Source organism: Paralichthys olivaceus, chromosome 20 (assembly GCF_024713975.1).
Source record: "Paralichthys olivaceus isolate ysfri-2021 chromosome 20, ASM2471397v2, whole genome shotgun sequence".
Lineage (NCBI taxonomy): Eukaryota > Metazoa > Chordata > Actinopteri > Pleuronectiformes > Paralichthyidae > Paralichthys > Paralichthys olivaceus.
This window is the reverse complement of record NC_091112.1, coordinates 3192726-3213586: the sequence shown is the minus strand read 5'-3', so window position 1 is coordinate 3213586 and position 20861 is coordinate 3192726. Positions and strand designations below refer to the sequence as shown.

General features: G+C 41.3%; 1 protein-coding gene across 1 annotated transcript; it reads right to left on the bottom strand.

The window, feature by feature from the left end:
* Positions 1-630: 630 nt before the first annotated feature.
* nudcd1 (NudC domain containing 1) lies at positions 631-20497 on the bottom strand. Its single transcript, XM_020104411.2, has 10 exons — positions 20362-20497; positions 18907-19061; positions 17022-17207; positions 16045-16228; positions 14983-15171; positions 11361-11568; positions 8782-8926; positions 8045-8170; positions 2520-2679; positions 631-1191 (listed from the first exon to the last, which is right to left on the bottom strand). Exons 1-10 carry the CDS (start codon positions 20474-20476, stop codon positions 902-904), a joined length of 1758 nt encoding a protein of 585 aa, XP_019959970.2. The 5' UTR covers positions 20477-20497; the 3' UTR covers positions 631-901.
* Between the last annotated feature and the right edge of the window lie 364 nt (positions 20498-20861).

Genomic DNA, 20861 nt, shown 5'->3' with positions numbered 1-20861 from the left:
TGATTGAATGTTCAGACCTCTTGAGATTTAAAGCTTCAAGTCCGACTGTTTCCTTCAAGATGGAGTTTAATGCAAAAAGAGCCGGTGGGATTTGTGATCATGTTTATGCAAATTAATGGAAATGCAGCTTTGTTTCTTTCATATTCCCACAGTGATGATTGTAAAAAAAAAAAAAAAAAAAGGATTTCCTCCTCGTCTCCCCCCCCAACAAGTTACTACAACTGATGATGGAGACTGTAACACACACAGCCGTTCCTTACAGACACATTTATACAGTTGTACAGTTTTTCTACACTGGATTTCATAAAACTGAAAATGTTTGTGAATGATCCATTATCAGAAAATGGGAGTTATGAGATCATTTTATTTTATTTTCTATATATTCAGGAAACACATCCCTATCCTCATTCTGTCCGCTGCTGCCTCTTTAGGCCCCCCCCCCCCCTCTGATTGGCTGGGCGACTCTGTTGCGTGAGTCGGCTTCCGCTCTCGATTCACCCGGTTGTGTTTGTGCCAGACTAGCTGCTGGAGCGCATAATGAAAATGTGGGGTATCGTGATGTAACGCTGTTTCACTTCGCAGAACTTTCAGATCCACAAAAAAAAAAAAAACATTTTAAAACACTGTGGCAAAGTAACACATGTCTCATGGAAGTTTATTTTGAAAACCTCAGCTTGTGAATGATAATCACCACAATTTGTCAGTTCAGTTTGTTGATCTCAGACATTTTTCTGACACAGACTTAAAATGTGAAACACGAGGAAATCGATCTCATCGCCGACACGTGAAGAACAAATTTACAAATAAGGACGTTTTGTTTTTCAGATGTCGCAGATAAAACATCTTCAGTTTGGAATGATCTGACTCTAAGAGCGTAATGAGATATCCACTCCAAGGGGATCTAATTATTATTGACCTTTAGAACAAAGAGGTTACCGGAGGTCAGGATGAACAGTCTCTCATTGGTCGCTCTGAATCCCAGGATGGGTTTGTCGGAGTCCAGACTGGCCACCTGTTGCTTGGCAACCTGTCCTATCTGCCGACCCTGCTTCCGGTTGAAGAGCACCGTCTCCACTGGCGCCGGCTGCCGGTAGATGAACGCGCGGCGGAGACACTCGCACAGCGAAGCGTAGGAAAAGTTTGGAGCACAGGTCGCAAACTTTTTATCCCGTTTGGATGCCTGAACGTAGCCTGCGAGAAAAAAAACAGAAAAGCGTGATTCAGACAGAGAGGATCTTTTTTTTTTTAATCAGTTAAAAAAGTGTCCACACTGAGAAACCGTTTCTGTGTTTCGTGCTTTTCCTTTGGCCTCGTCTTCGCTCATTCCACAGGTGACTTGAATAAACGTGAGGAGGGCTTTAAATCAGATCCTCACGTCCTCGCATTTGTAATTTGAAGTATTTGTGTTCTGAACTGTCGGGTCATCGCACAGATAATACCGGATCCTCGTGTATTTGCGGATGCCGATAAGCAGAACAAAGTTTTACCAAAGCCAGTTTGAAAACATAATGTGACCTCTTAAAGCCTCAGCAGCACAGTCAACAACAAAACCCATTACTTTGTTTCATTATCTCTCAAAAACATTCCTTCACTAAAAGCTTCATTATCCGAGCTTCTAGCAGAATAACAGTTTTCTAGTACATACAAACTTTTAATGATCCTCTAAAAGCCACTTTAACAGACACTCATTCATGTGGAGTCCTTTTTTATTGCGTTTTAACAAGCTTGATTTTTAGGAACACACGATGAACCTTTTCCTCGGAAGCCTAATTTCGACTCCCTCTGAAAATATCACCCGGGATCCATCTGCGCTCTAAAACTGGTTGATGCAGACGGTGTTAAAAACAGACGAGTGAAGATGTCAAACCTCTCAGAGAGGAAAATTGAAATAAAACACAGAAGCTGTTGTTGACTAACGAGAGAGAGGAGTAGATGAATGAGACAAAGAGACAGAGACGGGGCTCGAGACACGAAGGATTCGAGACGTGGTGTTAAATTAACGCAACAAGTCTCACGACATCAGACAATGTTAAAGCTACGAGGCGCAAGTTTTACTGTCCAGAGAGATTCGAATGGTTTATATTCTGTTTCTGTGAATGATGCTCTTCACATATTTATTTGTGTGTTCATGCTACAAGGCAGGTCTGAGTTTTCCTGCTCAGACCTCAGACAACCACAGAGTAGATAGATATATATGAATAAAATCTAGTTTCTCTCACGCGGGTCAGACTCCAGAAGCTCACAGCAAATACCAAGGACATGAGCGATTGATTCACGATGAAAATTAACCTTTAATTTCAGTATTTGTGAGCTCGTCCAAACAAGCGTCTTCACTTGTTTGCCGTGTGATTCCAGCAGCTGAAACATATCGATCTGTCTTTTTTTTTTTTGTTTTTGTATTTCTGGTCTGTGTTTATTTCATATTCTCACTGCACCTCATATATTGTGCATCTCTTACGATTCACACACTGTTCCTCACAGTGAAAATTTTTTCTCTGAGGGTTTTCACGTATACTCACCCAAAGCGTTGAACGTGGCGACGTGCTCCCACATGTTACTGGGCTGGTCAGGACGCGGCTGCCACACCAGGGCGTCCACGTCGTGTCGCAGGCAGAGGCACGGCATTTCAGAGGGGTTCACGTCCACGGTGAACAGGTACTGGTGGCTGCCTAGATTCACCTGGAGAGAGGGAGAGAGGAGGGAAACAGACACAAGGAGCTGAAACTTCGGTCAACTGAAGTTTATTCTCTGTGACTCATCGATTTGAGGACTTGAAGTGCGAGACTCTGGACACGTGAAGTAGTTTGAGAGTAAAAACCTGGATTATCAAAATTCAGATTCCTGCCTGTAGCTGATCTCATTTTAAAATTCACCGTGGCCTCGATGGGCGATTATTTTGGTATTTTGAACAGTGTGTGATCACAACCTTCTATTTGCAGCCCAGATGGCTCAGGCCGATGAATGAGCTTGACGTAATGGCCTGTGTGCGCTTTGCTGCTATTCTGGTCCGATTTGTTTTGGACAGAAAACGATCATTGCTGTGACACGATCTCTCCTCGACATCTGGCTCCTCACACCGATCCCTCGCTCGGCTGTCGGCCCACATCCTGCGGAGCCGACTGCCAACGTGTCTGTCAGGCAGCGCGGGCCCGCCCATCTCAACACGCACTTGACAGGCATTGAAAACTCTGCATAAACCAGCCTTGCATGTTGGGGGTTGATGTTGCGCGTGATGACAGGCCGTTTAGCGAGCCATCACTCCTCCACTCCAAAACCCATTTTTCTTGCCACTTGTGTTTGATTTGGCGCAAGATGATAACAGACGATGGCTCCGAACTTCAGGGCAGCCTGTTGATTGACGATGATGTCGGTTTCTGACAAGGTCCTTCAATAAAGATGATCCAGCTTGACTCAGATCAGGAGTTGATGTCGTGGAGGGCAAAGGAATGTCTCATTAACAGCTTCATACACATGTTTGATTTGTGTTTCATGGACATTTGAGCTAAAACAATTAAAGAAAGTGTTTTGTTTATTTTAAATTTGATATAAAATGTGACTGGACCACAGACTGATGAGCTTTGTTCCAATTCAGGGGTCGAAGCCCCTGATCTCCTCCTCATTTAAATTCACTGGATCCAGATTATTGTTTGGATCTGCACCAGATTTCACACGAACACGTATCTAAACATGCCTGATTCTTTCCCTCATCCTTCGTAATCCTGCTAACTAACAAACTAACAAACAAACGTAGAAGTAAACCGATGCCTCGGTGGGAGTGATGAGATACTTTCTGTGATTTCACTTCTTCTTTTGTTGTTGTGCTGCACAGACTTTTAAAAAGAATCGGAAATGTTTGCTTTAAAACTTGCACGTCATTAATTTCTTCTTACTGAGGAAGTTTTCAGAATGAAACGGGGAAATGGCTCATCAGACCTGTGTAGTTACAAACAGGTTTCATCAGTCAGTGTCGAGACAGCGACTTCGACGCTTGGTTCCTGTTCGGTACCGAAGGATATCATCAATCGATGAAATCAGCTTCTGCTGTTTCTGGGTGTGAGCGTGGGCTGTGACTTCAAACTTATTGTTTGATAAAGACGTATAGAAACAGCGAAGTCATCTCTGTGCCACCATTATTAAAAATTCTCTCTCACACACACACGTAATTTCAGGATTCGCTCTAAAATCATTTTTCCTTCATTGAGACTTTCCCACCTTTTCAAAGTCAGTGACTCAGCAGTGTTACTCTGACTAATACATGACTCTGTTGACGTCTGCTGGTGAGAGTCTTGCAAAGTTAAACCATTTCCTCTGAGATTCATTGAAAAAAAATTAATAAAAAAAAAGTTAAAATCCAACCATGAGGCTTTTTCTAAACTATTGTCGAGCAAAACCTTTTCCAGCAGCCTCTGGCCTGCTCACTCTCCCAGGTATGAGGGTTCACGTCTTTCTTTATAACCCACTGCAATCAAAACCCTCACAAAAAAGTAAACACGGCGAAAGTGACGAGAGAATAAAAGCGGAGTGAAGCGGATTGAATGAAGAGGAGTGAACTGTAGCAGAACAGAGCGACAGACTCACCTCTGGAATCCAGAAAATAGCTTCCCGCTGATTCCAGTGTTACAAATCAATACTAAGAAAGATTTAATTTAAATGAACAATCTGGTGTAGGTACGTTTTAAGAAAGGGCTTAAAACACAAATGATTATTCTCACACGCTATAATGACACTGACTGTGACGGTCTTATTTCCGCAGCATCACTAACTTGACTGCAAAGACATACTTATTTTCTTTCAAATAAATCTCGTCTTCCAGTACTGCACTTTATGTATATATGTACGCAACATAAATACTACAATTAGATGCAGCAGAGACGAGCACTGAGAATAAATAACTGTATCTGTGTGACTCAGGCTGGAAAAGCTTTTAGCGAATGCTTGTTTCTTCTCATCAAAGGGATTTACAGGCTTTGTAGCCGGAGGACAGGAAATGAGAATCTGACATTAAGAAATCAAAAGCAAATGCACCTGCACACGGAGGCCAGATGTCTTTAATAACAGCTGAAATGTCAACTCTCCGTCATTGCGGCCGACATGTCCCTGTGATTCTGCAGCTCGCTCGCCTTCACGTACAAAGGACACACAGTTGTTTACTCAAGAATTTTCTCGTGCTCGAGATGCTGGACAACGTTTTTTTTTTTTTCCTTTAAAAAAAACAGCCAAAGTTCAACTGTTAAATAAATTGCATCAAGTGAAAGCTTCCTGTCATCCGGTCTGACGTGATCATGAATGTGGAAATAAAATATCAGGGTGCCTGAGAAAAACCAGGCGATATTAGATTTAAAAACCTTGTGGGGTCGTAGACGTCCTGGTTGCCACCAGCACAGGTTTCACACCATGTTTGTGTCTGAAATCTATGATGATTTTTCTTGGCACTGCAGAGATACAGGTTTTATCAATCACAGACAGAGACAGTGTCCATTATCTTTCCAACAGCGAAGCCGAGTGAAGCGAGATAAATTCTGTCAGTGTTTGTAGAAGATCAGTTTTATTACAGCGTGTTAATATCTGTACCTAAGTAACTCACAGAGTCATTACATAAAGTTTACATGCTGCCTAAAAAAGTAGCTTCTAATGAATGTTAACATAATTAAGACCTATCTAAAAATATGTGAGACCTGTGTATGTGTAAGTATATTCATGAAGGGATTACATACTGGTGCTGCATAGAAATGATCCCACCATTCCAAAGCAGTGTTACGTTCGGATTCATTCCTGTAGTTTTCAAGAGCTACAGCGCTCGATGCGATAGCTTCCTGCCTGAAACCGACCTGAGGAGATCGCCTACATCATTTATTTACCAACACGCTGAAAACACATCAAAGTTACTCAAGTTATTTCTTCTTCAAACCAAAAGAGATCTGCAGCCCGGAGTCAAATACAGACACCTGCAGACAAACAGCATGTTAAAAAAAAAATAGGAGTAACTTTATTAAAAGTGTCCTCAACTTAAAGAATTAACATTGGTAAATATTTAGTTTAGATTTTGTGCTATAAGTAATTATACATGATTTCAAAGATTTCAAGAAAACACAAATATGAGCATCCGTGGACTCATATTTCCAGAGCCAAAGCAGAAACTACAGTTACCAGGTCTACAGACAGAGTCCATTATAAAAGGTTTTTCAGACATGGATGGTATGAATAACAACTTCCCTCTGGAGAACACGCGTAAACCCATTTGACGTCTTTTCAACTCGGATCGGAACCAAAGAGAAACACAAATTGATAGAAGTACCAAAGTTATAAACTGAATAAAAGCTCAGCAAGTGTCCTACTGGTCAGTGAGCAACGGAAGCATTAAAGGGGATTCAGCGTGGGTAGGAAGTGAAGAAACACCTTCCTGGATACAGACAAACACGCACACGCACGTGTACACACCTGTAGACACTCACATGTTCACACACATGCAGAACAAACAGACCCGACTGCCCTTCAAATGGCTAACGGTATACGGATATGATCATAATGGCAGCTGCGTGTCTGTCTGTACTTTCTGCAGAGGGAAGAAACATAAAAGGCTTTTTATACACGTCCAGCTGTTCATCACCACAGAACACTCATTAGCCTTTCATTACATTATGAAAGGACGAGAGTTTTCATGATGGAGAATTCATAACCATAAACACAAAGATCATTTTGTGCAAATGAAACAGAAAGAGAACGGACACAGACTAATGTCCAAAAAAGACTGAAGCTTTTGAAAACTGTGTGGGAAAAGAAAAATCTTCACTTATGCTCATTATTTGGCATTTTCAACATAATACAGAGGTTGAGCTGCTTCAAACAAAATACATATGTAAGAGAATTTATGTTTATGTACAAAGTGTCATGTATCGCTTCCATCTAAGGAACACATGTTTTCCTGTCTTCAATAAAATCTGAAACACGTGATACATGTGTTTTTAACCTTGGGGCAAACAACAATGGCGAGAGAAGGACGCATGTGGCCATTTTTCCAGATGGAGATCGAAGACAGGCTTCCACCGGCCTCAATCATTTCTCTTCTTAAGCACAAAACCTTCCAACTGCTAAGACATGTTGAAAAATAATAGTGATGAAAAAAAAAAAAAAAAGAAGAAAAACAAGGCTGGAATTTCATGGTAGCATTTCAGATTAAATGTTTGCAAACCTCCTTCCAACCACAGCTTCCCCTGAAGGTCACCTGTTGTGAAACCTCATGAATGTTCACCAGGTAAAAAAAACAAGGTTTACAGAGCGATAAAATGTGAAATGAAATGAAAGCTTACATAACAAGCGTGTGATAATGGAAAAGACGAGTTCCTTGTTTGTTACCCTGAGAATATGCTTTTGCTTTTACTCTGAAAAAACACGTTCTTCACTCAAACTGGAAATCAAATGTGTTTTCCTTCAGATATGAGCCTCTGAGCCGTGTTAGCAGTCGGATCCTGTGGATGGAAATGTTAACACACAACAGCAAACGCCAACACTTCTTTGTTAGTGTCATAGACTGCATATAAACATGGATGATGAATCCCATTTCAAAGCAAATCTAACTTTTGTTGCATCAACAACCGAAAAGAAACTTTTCAGGTGCAGGACTTGTTGTTTAACCGCTCAAATAACTGCAAAGTGACATGTTGCACAAACGTAATCTTTCATGGGAATTGATGAAAATAGACATCGGCTACTATTGTGCGACTTCTTGCGATTCAAGACACGAGGACATGTGCTGCTAATGAAGTGGGTAAGCCTGTTCTTTCTTTACTAGGCTTCGGTGGAGCTCTCTGGTGAAGTGGCTTGTTAAGGTCAAGGCCAGCGGTGGCTCACTCACTGCGAGCTGGGCGGAATAAAAACACGCTCTTATCGAGGCGGCGAGCATCAGGTATCAAACGGCACACTTGAGGGGAATGACCGATGGGAAGAGGCGACAGAAATGACTCAAAATGTTAAACAGGAGCGCTTGAGCTCAAAGGATTGGAAAAACAAAGCGTTCACAAGGGGAAGGAGGGGAGATGTTACTCACCACCCGAGTGGGCTTGAGCGATTCTGCGTCAAAGTGTGTAAGGCTGGAGCTGTCTTCTGGGAACACATCACAATCCTCCAGCTCTTGGGAGTTACAAGGGGGCTTGTCCTTGTCTGGGTTTCCGTTCTGTACAAAAAAGGAGGAACAGGAGAACAAGTCAGAGGCTTCAGTTACACTTGCTTTGCATTTATTAGCATGTAAAAGGCTTGATTTGAACTGAAGGCCCCGAGTGGGCCTGGATGATACTAATGGAGGGTGAGGGTGAGAAAGGAAGCGGATAAAAATGCCACCCAAAGTTAGACTGGGAGCGACTCTGGGGACGCTGTGTACAAGACGTCAGGAAGAAGAGGCTCAGAGCAGCTGAAGAGGAGAGAGACAGAGGTGAGGGGCCACGCAGGAGGAGGAGGAGGAGGAGGAAGGGATGGACTTAATAAAAACCGTGTGGAACGTGAGGAGGAAAACTCCTTAGAAAACAAAAGTGAGGACAAAGCTGCGGATATTTTCAAACAGGGTTTGTTTGGTCATTAAAGTTTTTCTTCTCATACATTGTTTTTATTTATTCATGTAGAAGAAGAAAGATGAAAGCACCCAAAAGTGAAGCCGAATCATCTTGATCGCCCCCTGGTGATTGGCTGCAGTATCAGAATCAGAAACACTTTATTAATCCCTGTGGGTCAAATAATGGTTTCTGTCATTTGAGGTAGTTCCGGGCACACTGAAGTTGTTTGTGTCCTCACCAGGTCTTCGGAGGTGAGGTGTGTCAGTCTTTCGTGGATAAGGGCGGCCTGCTCGTCACTCATCACGTACTCCCCTCTCCTGTCCCCCATCACCAGCTCCGGCCACATGGGTCCCTCGCTGCGTTTCTGCAGGGTCACCTCCAGGCTGAGGACACAGTCACATGTCCTCTATCATTCAAAGTGCTAGTGATCAGTTGGAGAGCCAGAATCTCAGCTTTCCACAATTTCAGGAAATTGCCCGACATCTGGCCTCGTACATCACTTACTTATTGTTGTTATGAAATTTAGAAGTAAAATGTGTTTTGATTGGCGCTGCAGCAGTTATACAATTATTCATTCAGGCAAACATTCCATGGAAGTGATAGCTGCAGGCTCTCAGATGTGAGGATTTACAGATTTTTTCCATGAACGGGTTAGAATGGGCCGTGTGTGCCTAGATTCATCACAGGGACACGCGACCCTGGTCATTAATTCTCAGGGTTTCACCCAAAGATGTTAATGAAGGTCATTGTGTATAGATTCAAGGAATGAGAATGAATTAGAATAACATTTGAATGACATTATCTTCTTTGTTATAATGTTTGCGTTTATGCATTTTGTGAACGTCACACGTTTTCCCATTGTTAAGAGGAGAACATACTGAATTATGCTTTATCCTGTTATTTGTTACTGGATTCATCACAAAATGTTTTTACTCAGCCAATGAACATAATCATTGTCATTTGTAAACAGAAAATATTGAGACATTTCAAAATGAGAAGGCCTGAGAAGATACCTAAATGTTGTCTTCGTTGCTCTTTACTAAAGATAAAAAAAAATATATTTTGCCAACCGGATCAGAACCCTTCCCTGGTAATTCATACAATTTTTTTTGATTATTTATTTTTCATCACCTCGTAAAACAAGATTTTTTTTTTGCCAAGTATAAAAATAGTCAGCCAAATGCTCAGAATCAACCCTCCTCTATTATACAGAGAGAAAGTGTGTAATAGTCCATGTGTGCAATATAAGAAGATATGAAAGACACACAATGGGCAGCTTGTTAATTCGGCTCAGGACAAAGGAGAGCATGATGGAGCTCAGCGTCTGATCTATAAAGAGCAGAACTCATTAGTGTTGAAAAACATGCACAATGAAGATATTTACATTGTAAATGAACGTCCAGATGCTACACGTCTGCAGACACGATGCACAGATGAGACAAACCTACTCGATTTCATTTTTTCAACACTTGGAATTAATCTAGTAATCTGCATTTTGCTGGGGGCCATAATGTCCTTTGTGTTTCCTTGAAAGAACACAGTCAACACCCAGAATGAACGTGTGATTTCGTTGAGATATTCACAGCTGAAGAGAACATCTAGATGGACATGAAACAGAAGATACACAGACAGAGAGAAAGTCTCACCGGCTTCATCATCCACTAAATGCTGCATGATGGTCAAAATGTATCTTTGGTAGATTAGCAGGGATGAGTTTAAATAATACAAAATAAACTGGAATGGCACAAAGCAGAGCACATAACTCCGCCAAGGCCCAACAGTCCCTTCAGGAAAGCACATCTGAATGAACTAGATCTGGATTTTCATTTTTTTTTTTCCTGGTTAATGTCTCATCCTTCAACCCAGCTCGTGGAACCAACAAACAGAACATGACCTCCTTGGCGGAGGTAAAAAATAATGCTTCCAGGATAAACACTTGTGTCCACTTCACAGTCAGTTATAGATTATTGTCCTGTTCTCTTAAACGAGACAGACGAAGTGACGCAGGTGTCCTCTCTCTTTCTCAGACACACGACAACCTTCAAACTTTTCAAGAATGATCAGAAACAGACTATGTAACATGTTTTTACACTGAATGGAGCATTGAAGGACTCCTATTGAAGGAACAGGAAGCAGAGATGGAGAGCTGAAACAGAAGGTGAAAGGACTATAATTAGGAGATATGACTCAACTCGTATTGACGACTGGACAGATTCAGTGCTTATGAAAACTCCCTCCATTCTTTTTTTTTTTTTTTATAGCTTTGCCATCACACTGGATGTAATTTAAAAAGTGGACAGACAGTTGGTCCACAACCTGAACACCGTCACCTTCACACACACTTCATTAAAATACATTCTTGGTAAACGCTGGGGAGGCGAGTGCATCACACAGTGTGAGATAGAATCTCATCCCCACATCTCACAGTGGGGAGCAGTTTATACTTCTGCGTAGGATTGATGCAGAGCCAACGCACTGGTCTACGCGAGGCTGCTGTGAGGAGCCAATTCACTTAAACCTATGAGGAGCGACTGGCGCTGAAAACGCGGTGACCAGGGTCACAGCAAGATGAGACGAGGTGGCACTTTAGAAAGAAGTTTTTCCTCGGGTGATCGTCAATAAAAGTTTCCCAGTCCCTACACATGTAGAGGGTAAATCTGTGAGTAGGAGGTGTGCAGATTCTTTACAGTACGTGAAATGTATGGTTTTGATAACAGACTGAGAACGCCAGTGAAAAAAGTGTGAGGTTTCCTTTGTCACTGCTGCAAACAAAGAACAACTCAAGAACAACAACTGTGTAGAGTCCAGGCTGCGAACCTTTTGTCGTCTCTGATGATCCAGGCGCTGGCTTCAGGGTCAACAGATGCAAACATCTGGCCCTCCAGTAAAGGAGAGAAACCCTGGACTCCGATGCTGATGTTGTCCGCCGTCAGTGTGAACTGCACCTCCTCTTTGGTGACGCCCTCGGGCGTTCGCACACACACCGTGATGTCCTCCCCGGTCTGCTGCCAGAAGTAAATGGGATCTGAGTTCAAATGGGAGAGAAATGTATGATGATTAAGTTAAAGACAGACCTGCACCAGCTGTGACTGAGTCACACATAAAACATCTAATAACACGAAGAATTAAATGGAAATACAGTTGAATCTTCAGCAGATGCAGATATTAGGGAATTGGAAAATGTTCCATGTATCATCTAATATGCACATTACAAAAAGTGGCAATGATTCTTAAGACGTCATTGAAACCCTCATGATATTAATAATAATAATAATATTTTACATTTTATCTAATAAAACCAAATATATAAAACTTGCATTAAGGAAATAAACATTTTTAAATCAGTAAACATACAGACAACTCTACAGCAGATGGAAGTCTATTACAAAAACACTAAATAACTGTAAATGTGACACAGTTTAATGGATCTCACAGCCGCTGTAACAAATCATTGATTCGGTTTTTTTTTTTTTCCTTGTTGCCTCTGCTGAGAACGAACCCATGACCTTCTGTGATTCAGTGTTTACCTGCTGGTGAGAACGAGCTCTCCAACACCACTTAAAACATTTCAATCAAATTTAGAGCCATGTTCGGGCCACAGGCCAAGAAACACATTAGCTGGTTTCGACGTGGATCCAGTCCAGGTGCTGACTGGAGATTTTCATTAAAAGCATCGCTCAACATTGCGATGGTAAACAGGGCTATTTCTCATCAGCTGGAATTAAAATCTGCATGGCACGTACGTCCGCCATCGTCGTCAGTGACTTCTGCATGAGTGTTTCGAGTCCGAGAGAAATAAATAATAACTCAAAGAATTTGAAAAGCTTGAGCAGCATTGGAGAAGGTGGGTTTTCGTAGGAAGTCCATAACTGCAGTTTAATAAATTGAGGGACAGTTCAGGTGGCACTTGAAAACTTAAATCACAAATACAGTGGCTGCATGTCTGCTTCCTCTGAACAGGAGAAAGGTTGTTCTCTGATAAATATTTATAAAGTTTAGTCCCATTGAGTCCATCTTTTATCAACAAAGCCCTTTTCATCCATTTCTGATCTGAAGGGGGATTCATGCATTATTTTCTTTCAGGCTACAGCTTCTGGGGTTTTGGCCTATAGGATGAAAAGTAGCTGCTCAAAATTTCAAGAGGAGCAAAGCACAGTGACCGTAGCTCAACAGTGCAGGAAACACCAAATTTAAATCAGGAACAATCAGCTTAATATTTTCTAAGAGGGATCACACCAGCTAAGAAAAGCTGAAGGACTTTAATGCAAACTACAGACGTGAGAGGCGGCTGAGGATCATTCACACTTTTTGCATTCAGTCTGAAAAAATCCTGTTGTGCTCTAATTCTAAAAAGAGTAAAAACACAGTCAGCAATAAGTTAAAGAAACTTTTTAAATTCAGGCTAGTGTTAGAGCAAACTTTTAAAGTTAAAAAGAATGATGAAGCATATTATGATAGAGGAGAGAGAGTAAAGTCTGTGCTGAATCAGTTTAATCTTCATATACAGACGACTCTTTGCCAATTTCCTCTTCTACAACCTCTGGAGAGATCTGTGTGTGTGAACTGTATCGACACCACTCTGTGATTACTGGCAAAGCCTGAGCACTAAACCGGTCCAGTTGTGATGAGACCCGATCCATATCTGGCAGGAACGTGAGGAACGGAGACGTGTTCATTATCACCTTTTGTTTTTCGACTGAATCAACAAAGAACCTAATGAGAAGGAGAGACGTGAACTGCCAAATTTTCTTTTCACTTCAGTTCCCAATATTATTCTGCTTTCTCCGGAGTTCAGCTCTTTTAAACTTGTCGGTTTGAACAGACATGTATTTTCAAACCATCCACTTGTATGAATGATCCATCGTGACAGTTTTTTTATTTGCTTTTCCAACCGTTTATTTGGATCCATACAGTATTTTATGTGGATATCTGCACTTCTCCTGCACAGCACAGCATCAAGTCACCTCCATCTGTCCGGCCTCCTTAGTATTTCCTCCCTCATTACTTCCAAGTGTCTTTGAAGAAGTCTCTTCTCTCACCATCTAATCCACTTCTTCCTCTTTAAAAGGAGAGAGGCAGAGCGCTGATAAAAGGATTGGCTAAAAAGCCACCATTATTCTGCTTCTGCACCGGTGACTGACACACACACACACACACGCTGCCATGTCTGAGTGCAAAAGCTGCAAAAAGGGATAAAAACCAGTTGCATATGAACGTTCAGGTTTCTTTTGTTCAGACAGTCGCTGAACATTTTGTGTAGAAAAGTTGTGTTGGTGAGACAAACATCTCTGTGATGTGGTTATAGAGTTTCAGAGCCAAGACAAGAATCCAGTGTAGCTGTGAAACAAAGCATCATTACTCCTGAAAGAAGCCCTCGATGTCTTCTCTTGTCAAAATCATTATCAGTAGTTTATTGATAACCTTCTCCTGAGGCGTTTCTATGACGATTTGTCTTCTCGACCTCTCCCAGGTAATAAGCAGAAGTAAATGTAGCTTGATGGAAAAACAAGCAAATGCAACTGTACGAGGAAATTTCATTTCATTACAAATGATGGTGAACCAAAAATAGCAGAATTTAATTATTTGCAAAAGCTCGAACAACACTGTGAGTACAAGTGTTCTTAAAACTCATGCGTGAAATTGGAGTTCAAGTGTTCCTGTGAGCGTAGGTGTATTTTTATCATGACGCAGTGCATTTTTAATTTAAGGCTTTTTAACCACCCACTTAAAGGCATGGGAGCAGTTTTTTTTTTTGTGCATTAGGTCACTGGTCACATTAAAATCAACTCATCAGTATTTTATATAATAACAACAACACAAATGAAGATTTGTAACATAGAACCAGCCCAGTGCACAAAGTTCCCCACCAGCTGGTGAAGGAAGTGAATCATATGGAAGCTTCTCTTTGATTACTTGATATGGAATCTGCTGAGTCACAGTTGTTAGTTTGAAACCCTTCCTTCAGGCCGGGAGATTTACGACTGTGCAATAAAAGTAAAAACTCTCTCGTTCCACGAGCAATAAACTCTGATTTCTGAAATTTTACTGACACATAACATTAAACTAGTAATGACTCTTTGTCATGTTCTTGATCCTTTCGCCTCATTTGATAAAAGGACAAAGTATTTCTGCAGCTGTAAAATGACTAATTTGGCTAAAAAGCAATTCACACAATAAAATATTTATATATATTACATATATATTATTTCTGGATATTCTCTAAAACCCCCAGAACGCGGACAGAATGCTCAGGAAGAAGTATAGTAGTATTTTAAAAACACAGTTATCTGCTGTTATCTCTAACATGGAAAAACAACAGGTAGTAGTAGATAACAATTATTTAAAAATATGTGGCTGAGCTGTTTCGTCTTTAGTCACACTAATAACTTTCTACTATTGTACTGACTGGCAGTATTTCCCAGAAGCACCTCTGACCCACCTGTCTTCTCCACCTCCATGGGCTCCGAGTCGTTCTGCTCCACAGCACAACCGTCCACGTGCGTGAAGACAAACGGTTTTTCCGAGGCCACCATGAGTCCCTTCCCCTGCGGCTCCACAGCTGCGTAGTGAGGCACCGACTTCCCCCGAAGGACTCTCCTCTTCCTCACCTCATACTTCTTCTCCTGACCTGCATGTGGAAACCAAATGATACGGTTATGAGAACCAGGAATGTAATTTTGTTTTCTATTAAACTCTGACAGTGAGCAGGAGAAACAGCATCAACCCTCATGTCAGAGTTATTTCACTGGATTCCCATCACTCCTTACACAATGAGCAAAGGTTTTAACTGCCTTCCAGTCAATATATGAATTTTTATTCTATCTTCATACAGCTTTTCACAGGAATTGTCTCAATGAACAAAATCTACCCGTCATACCAGCTTTTATGAAAATACTGTGTTTAGGATTTTGCTTCTCAAATGACATCAAGTTGTGCATAATGTGCGTCTGTTTTATAAATCAAATGTTCTATAAATCAAACTGTGCTATAGCACGATCTTGTGAAGTTATTGTTACTAAAGCTCATATACCACTTGAGAGGATTTTACCCTGACAGTAGTTTATTTTTTTACACCATTTTCTTTGTATATTATTGAGACAACAAACAAAAGAGGTTTCTCCGGCTCGCAGAAATCAAAATGCTGCATCTTTAAATCTGACTAAATGAGGAGGGGAGTCTCAAAAGGCTGCTTCTGTTTTTGTATTTGTCTACTTCATCTTTGACTCATTAGTCAGAGTGTCCGTCTTTAGCACCACGTGCTCAGAACTTCAATGAAAATCCTTCTCACCAATGTTTGCTTACACTAATCTCATGTGGGACATGATAATTAAAGTCAAACTTACTTCCTTGTATGTGTTAATTTATTAATTAATGAGGATATCTGTGTTCTACTCGATATAAAAACAATGAAAATACCCAAAAGTAAGATAAGTACAGACATTTATACCCTGACTCAGAACTGTTTATGTCAGACTTTTCTTATAAACACTGCACCACCCACCCTGTGCTGCAGCGTTGGCGACTGTGAGCCACTCCAGAGACACCGAGTATCCACTTCCCTTGGTGTCCTGCAGGTCTTTCTGGATGCGGAGCAGCAGGACCTCCATGGAGTGGAGTCCAGCCTGGACATGTGAGACACTGTGGAGGATGGTGAAAGGTTCCCCCAGGTCTTCACTGAACAATGGCTACAGACACAGACGCAGCAAATACAGTCATTTTTTGCAGGATTACTGTTGATAATGGGGAAAATGCCGAAATAAAATGAAGAAAAGCTCATGTGGAGGCAGAGTGGCTTAAATCTTCTTTACAAATTCAAATACTAATTAAATCTTCATTACGAATTCCAGTCTTGAACTTGGCTTTTAGAATAACATGGAGTGTGCTTGTTCACAGGAGTGAACTCTCAGTTGTAACCAATCCCCATTGCCTGCTTGTTAACAGGATAAAGTGCACAAAGACCCGTCCTATAAAAAACATTCCTCACTACTACAAGCCAATTACCAACGGCCGTCTGAGCTTTTTTCTCAAACTGCTTCTGAGGCTTGAATTTACATAACTGTCCAAAAATGCTTTTGAGGTTTTTTTCTGTAGAATAATTGGACTCTTCCGATACAAGAACATAATTTACTCTTTGTAACTATGTTTGTAGACATTCATTGACATTCAAAACACCTGCACATTCCCCCCAGTGCTCAGGAATGAGCAAATGGCATTACAAGAACACTGCTATCAAATTATGGTGTCAAACAAATAAAGCAGTTGACAACCAGCACTGCTATTACAGGATTACACGGAGACATGCCTCAGACAGAATGTCTGTTTGGCTACTTGCCTTTGGATTTTTGAGAGAGTTAAGTCAGAGGTCACTAAAAGGTAATGAATTATCACTTCTGATATACTTTATTTTCTATGGTAGATTTCTATATAATACAAACACACAAAACTATTTAAAACAGAGTCTTTTGCTAATGTACTCACTTCCCACTTCGAATGGGAACCATCTCCTCTCTTGCCGGTGCGGAGGAGGTAGAGTCGGCCGGTGCCGTCAGAGAGAGCAGCCCAGGTCGCGGAGGTAAAGCTGAGGGAGGCACAGAGACGATTCTCACACTCGCTTGATTCAGCGGTCGTACAGAAGATCTCTCTCGGCTTCCCGAGGGCAGTGTCCTGGATTTACAACACACATGTCAGTCAGCCACGGCCCAACACTCAGTCTGCACAATCAAGCTGCACCAAATTTCATAATTCTGTGAAAAAACTGAGAAAATGTTGAAAAATACTCTCACAATGGTTTTTTTTTTTTTTTTTTTAAAGAGCTGCACCAGAATCGAATGAGGTCTTCCCTGACTCATCCCTCGTCCCTGCACCAAAAGTTTGTTTATGTGTAATCTAACTAGCCAAGAAACACACAAAACTTCCCTAACATATTTGCAGACTAATGTAGAATGGGTGACATGTATCTGTTACAGCTCCCATCCAACCAAATGACTTTCTTTAAACAGTCCAGTCAAGACTCACTAAGACTCCAATAGAGACACTTCATCAGAGCAGCTTTGAACTTCTTCCTTCATTTCAAACCAGGCACTTTAATCCCAAAAGAAAAACTCTGCGATTAAAACCTGAAATGAGAAACACTGAGTGGAAGATGATTACCATAATGTTGTTTTTATAAAATAGCAGCAGGATGATTCCTACAACATACACCCTCAACAACATGGACTCATCACAAAGAGAAGAAGTTACCAACTGTCATGTGGCCGCCCATGTGACCTGGCAGTGATTCACGACTCTCGGTCTTAGTAATAGACAGATATGCCACCACATGAGCATCAATTACTCACAGCGTGAAATAACAGTGTATCAAAAGGACTGTACAGCAGCTGCCGCGCTGTTGCCATGGTGCATGACACTGTGTATTATATCGGCCCGTAATGTATCATGCAACCTTTGAGATCATTTTCTCCACCATCGCTGCCGTTAGTGCCCAAAGAGAGAGTGATCCACATCTGCACAATGTGCAAGGTGACACTTCCCCACAAATGTACACAAAGGGCCCTGCCAGGGACGATAATTACCATGTGATGATTGTAATTAGAATTTGAGCAACACATTTCCATAAAGAGTCATTTAATGACGCCACTGAAAGCCGGACAGGATTATAGTCTGATGACCATTATTCAGGCCAGTTTAGACACCAAAGTGACACCAATTATCTCTAATCATGGTCGCTAATGTCTTAGACATTAAGGAGATCTCAGTTGAAAAGGTCATTGGGCTGATTTTGCTCCTCGTCTCAGTGTCTTGGTGCTGGGTAACAAAGCTGGATCAATACTTAGAGTCATTTATGCACATAACACTGTGATTACCCACAGACGGCTCATCCAAAACTTTATCACTGTGCTAAATTCATACGATGAACAAAGGATTTTCTTTTTAAATGTTCTCAGTCTTGAAATGATCTCAAGCAAGAACATTCTAAGTAAGGTAGATTTTAATGAGCCTCATTAATGGAAGGGATTTTGAAATTATAATTTGGCTTGTTAATAATAGATATAGATAATAGACTAATTCTCTTGACAACACCTGCCAGAAATACATTGTTGGCTGATGCTGCTGTTTCACAAGTATTTGATCACCACCTACTGGTGCATCGGATGCACCAATATTCCCACAACATCACAGTCATAACCATTTCATTTGACATGAACAATAACTACAAAGGAATTTGCCTTACGGATATTGAAGGCCATAGTGACAACAACAAACTAAAAATACATACACGCACATGTTGCTGCAACACAAATATGTCAAATACCTACGAGGAACAAGGTCCATCAAGAAAAACCGGGAGCATTTAGAAGCTTACCAGAGTGACGGTGAGACTGAGAACTCGTCCTTTGCAGTCCACAAACAAAACGCTGTCTTCATACCAGGGATCTAAGTGCAGGTAATTGTACATGCCAAAGGCACGCATGTGTTCCAGGGTGTACTGAGTATCCTTCAGCTTAACTTCCTCCACAACTGGGATGCAAATGAAAAAGTATCATGTTAGATAAGACATCAGTTTTTAGTCAACAACATTTGAACCTACAATTAGTGAAACCGTTTTTTTATACAAAACAGAGATACACAATGTTATAAGTGAGCATTCTTTTGTTATCACCAGCTTTATGTGCTTGTCTTGTGTTGTGTGGTGAAGTCAAAGACACTGGGGCTGATAAAGTTCTTCACTGAGCAATGTAAGTTATGTACACTGTATATATACAGTACTATATATTTGCATTATGATCATTATCTAGATGTGCTGCTGACGTTGGTTTGTTTGTTGACACGTATCATATTGGATCGATGAATTGTCGTCCTTGGGATCAATTAGGTCGCCTGAATCTGAATCATTATTTCAATAATTGATTTCAATAATGATTTCAATCTAAGGCTGCAACTAATGATTATTGTCATTATCAGTTAGTCTGAATATAGTTTAAACAATAAAACAATAAACCAGTTTTCTCTGTGAGACGTCGGTAAGACTGAAAATTCGAATATTTTTCCACAGCAAAAAGTGAGGACCTCTAATGTCAAATATTGTTCGACCAAGGACCCACACACTGGAGATATTCAGGTCATGTTGTCGTGTTTTACAAAGAGGAACTTCAATAAGGCTGGAAACACAAAATATTCAATATACTATCGATATAGCTTCCACTCAAAATACTGCACATTGACTAATTGATTAATGGAGTAAACATAGCAGGTCATTTTATTAGGGACCCCTTCATCAGTCCACCTCATTTTAAATCCACTGGCTCACAGCTACATGCGTCTCCATGTTACTTTACACATGTTCATCAACATACTGTTAACATGTGTGTATTTCATTAAAGGTACAGTGTGTAGAATTTTGTGATATCTGGTGTTGAAGTTTCACGTTGCAGCTGAACACCCCCTCACCTCACCCTCCACTTCCAAACATGACAGAGAACCTGTGGTAGCTTCAGTTGTCATAAAAACTCGAAAGGTGTTTAGTTTGTCCGGTCTGGTGGACTGTAAAAAAACATGGCGGCCTCCGTAGAGAGGGTCCACTCCATGTAAATATAAAGTATTTAAATATAAAGGGCCTTTTCTGGGGTAAAGGAAACTACAATTCATATAATTTAGGTGAAACGAACTCGTGAAAACACCATGAGGATTATTCCACATTAAAATGTCTCCCAATAGTTCCCTTTCACCTCAATCTTCCACGCTGGACCTTTAAATCGGTCACGTCTGGCACCAGGGCTAAGCTAGCACTCGCGCTAGCTGTGCTCTGAGTTTCTCTCACCAGCATCCAGCTCCACGTTGTAGGTGGGGATGGCGTCCAGGGACAACCTGTAGCTTTCGAAGCTGGGGTCCAGCAGCTCTCTGTTGACTCTCAGGGAGTAGTTAGAGGCGGCCATGTCTGATGAGCACGAGCCGGCTGGTCCCCAGGTGAGCGGCGGGACAGGAAGCGGGGAACGAGACGGGACACACGCTGTTTACCAGCTTGTGCAACACGGAGCCATTTCCCCAGCGGACTCGACCTGCTCGTGGGAAGTGGGGTTCCTCCCCCTTCGATTTTAATTATTATTTTAACCTTTACGAACAAAAAAAACACAACGAAATAAGATTGAAGTCGTTATTAATCCAGATTCATCGCAGTTAATCGGTTTCTGGTTTGAAGCGATGCCACCGCGGCCAAAAGCGGAACCATCGACGCGCGATTGTTTTCACACGGTCCGCTCGCGCGAATGGACAGTGTGTCCCCCAGCTGATCCATCCCGGCTAGTGAAGGCGGCGTCTCTC